The sequence below is a fragment of the Bison bison genome, unplaced genomic scaffold (assembly GCF_000754665.1).
Source record: "Bison bison bison isolate TAMUID 2011002044 unplaced genomic scaffold, Bison_UMD1.0 scf7180017864286, whole genome shotgun sequence".
Lineage (NCBI taxonomy): Eukaryota > Metazoa > Chordata > Mammalia > Artiodactyla > Bovidae > Bison > Bison bison.
In genome coordinates this window covers 4,484,581-4,487,575 of record NW_011494858.1, presented here as the reverse complement: position 1 = coordinate 4,487,575, position 2,995 = coordinate 4,484,581, and the positions used below count along the sequence as shown (strand labels likewise).

General features: G+C 60.1%; 1 protein-coding gene across 1 annotated transcript in view; it reads left to right on the top strand.

Annotated features, from left to right (window-relative positions):
• The window catches only part of ASXL3 (additional sex combs like transcriptional regulator 3), a 163,359-nt gene that overhangs the window by 157,949 nt on the left and 2,415 nt on the right, over positions 1–2,995 (top strand). The window contains exon 12 of the mRNA XM_010849786.1: positions 33–2,993. Coding sequence (XP_010848088.1) covers positions 33–2,993 — 2,961 coding nt within the window. The remainder of the gene's footprint in view (positions 1–32; positions 2,994–2,995) is intronic.

Sequence of the window (2,995 nt, the reverse complement as noted above, 5' to 3'; positions counted from 1 at the left end):
CCCACCCCCCGTCCCCCGCCTCCTTTCTGTAGATCCAGCTTTCCAAAATCGGGCCACCCTTTATCATCAAGAGCCAACCCGTCTCCAAACCAGAGGCTCGTGCGTCTTCCAGCACCTCGGTCAGTAGCGGGAGGAACACGGGAGCCCGGACCCTGGCAGACATCAAGGCCCGAGCGCAGCAAGCCAGGGCCCAGCGCGAGGCGGCGGCGCCTGCAGCTGTGGCGGCGGCGGCCAGCATCGTCTCAGGTGCCATGGGGAGCCCCGGAGAGGGCGGGAAGGCCCGGACCCTGGCGCACATCAAAGAGCAGACAAAGGCCAAGCTGTTTGCTAAGCATCAAGCACGAGCCCACCTCTTCCAGAACCCGAAAGAGCCCCGGGGGCCTCCCCAGCTCGGCCCAAAGGAAGGGCCTCCAAGCTTAGACGTCATCTCTCCTGCCCCTGAAACAAAAATTGAAGGCTCGCCTGGCGTCATCATTGTCAACCCGAACTGCCGATCTCCCAGCAACAAGGCCGCGCACCTCCGGGACACCACCACGGTTCTACAGCAGCCTCTCAACCCGACGAAACTTCCAGAAACCGCTACGGACTTATCTGTGCATAGTTCTGACGAAAACACACCCGTGTCACACTTACCTGAGAAAATGGTTTCATCTACCTCTTCTGAAAATAGCAGTGTGCCCATGCTTTTTAATAAAAATCCTGTCCCCGCGTCTGTCTGCAGCACTGCTCTGTCGGGAGCAATTAAAGAGCATCCCTTTGTGAGTCCTGTTGATAAATCCTCCGTCCTAATGTCTGTTGACAGTGCAAACGCTACAATTTCTGCTTGTAACATAAGCATGTTAAAAACCATCCAGGGAACGGATACCCCATGCATAGCCATTATACCAAAATGTATGGAGAGCACACCTCTCCCCGCCCCCTCAGAGGGCTCAGGCTCGGCCAGCCCCCACAATGACCAGCTGGCACTGGTACCCAGCAGCAGTGCTGGCAGCCTCGTCTCTGCTCAGTACACCTCCGTGCCAGCTCCGTCGATTGGAAGCAACTTGCCCAACCATCTCTCCTCTAGCTCTGTTTTGATGCCCCCAACGGGAATGAACAACAGATACCCTTCTGAGAAGATAGCCATGCCTGGGAGTGAAGAACCGGCCACTGTGCCCATGGGCACCACTGTGAGAGCCGCCCTCGGCTGTAGGGACCCCGTTGCGGTCACTGACGCCCTGGTGGCACGCCCACCCGTGGCAGTGTTTTCTGGAAGCATGCTGACCATCAGCTCTTATGATAGCCCTCCCAAGTTAAGTGCCGAAAGCCTGGACAAAACTTCAGGGACTCAGAACAGGGGAGACCCTTCTGGGAAACCTCAGCCAACCCCGGGCGGCTTCACACCAGCAGCCATAAACCGATCGATCCCCTGTAAGGTCATCGTGGACCACAGCACCACGTTGACCTCCACCCTGTCTCTGACGGTTTCCCTGGAGAGCACGGAAGCTGGCTTGGAGCTCCAGACCCGGGCCGGGAGGACGGAGGCAGCCGGGCCACCCATGGCTTGCCCTCAGGTGTCTGTCATCAGCAGGCCTGAGCCGGTGGCCCTTGAAGGCGGAGATCACGGTTCCAGTTTCATCACGGCTTCCGTGGCCGAGCAAGACAGTCAGACGATGAAGGCCACTTGTCCGGGTCTTCGCGAAGGACTCCTGGTCATTCCCGATAAATTAAAAGAGGGGACTCCCCCGAGTCACAGCTTTGCCGAGCAGGCGCGTGGCTCAGCCGCGTTCAAGAGTGAAGCTGACACCACCTGTAGCCATCCGTACAACCCGGGCAGCCGAATCTGCTGGAGTGAGGACGGGATGCGGAGCACGGGCCAGCCTCCACCCAGCCACCCGGCTTCCAGCAAACAGAAGGACTATCTGGAGCAGAGCTGTCCCAAGTCCATCAAGACCGAGCATGCCAGCTACTCGCACGTGGTGGAACTTCAGCCCCGGAATCTCATCACAAGCGTCACGCTCCCCGTGAAGTCCGAACCTCACGACGTGGACAAAGGCTTCAGGATGGACACCGAAGACTTCCCCGGCTCCGAGCTGCCTGCTCCGGCCGCCGAGGCAGCCCCGAGTGTGCAGCCACCGCAGACCGTGAAGGCCCCCGCCTCCGGGCCCCTGGAGGAGGCTGTCTCTTTGGCCACAGACAATCTGAAGCGGGTGCCCAGCGCTGGGAACTCCAGCTGCCGTCTGTCGTCGGTGGAGGCCAACAACCCCCTCGTCACACAGTTACTCCAGGGCAACCTACCTCTGGAGAAAGTGTTGCCGCAGCCCAGACTGGGAGCCAAGCTGGAGATCAACAGGCTCCCCCTGCCTCTTCCGACTACCTCAGCGGGTAAAGCAGCCCCGGAGAGGAACGTGGTTGAAATGCCCCTCAGCTCGCCCAATCCAGATGGGAAGGGCTACTTGGCCGGAGCCCTGGCACCGCTCCAAATGAGGAAGCGAGAGAACCACCCCAAGAAGAGGGTGGCCAGGACCGTGGGGGAGCACACGCAAGTGAAATGCGAGCCGGGGAAACTGCTGGCGGACCCCGACGTGAAAGGAGTCCCCTGTGTCCTCGGCTCCGGCCTGAGTCCACTGGCACACAGCCAGCCTCTGAAGCAGGAGTGGCTGAACAAGCACCCTGCGCAGAGCAGGATTGCTCACAGCCCTGAGGTCAAACAGCAGAAGCGGCTGCTCCCCTCGTGTAGCTTCCAGCAGACCCTGTTTCACGTCGACAAGAACGGGGGCTTCCATCCCGACCCCGGGACCTCGCACAGACAGCAGTTTTACCAAATGCCTCTGACACCCAGGGGCCCTCTTCCTCCAGCAGCTCTGTTACCGGCCTCTGCCAAGACCTCAGCAGGCTGTAGCTCATTCGCCTTCAACAGGCACCTTGAACAGAAGGGACTGGGGGAGGTTGGCCTTTCCCCGGCGCCTCACCAGCTGAGGTTAGCCAACATGGCACCCCCCAACGTGCCGATTAA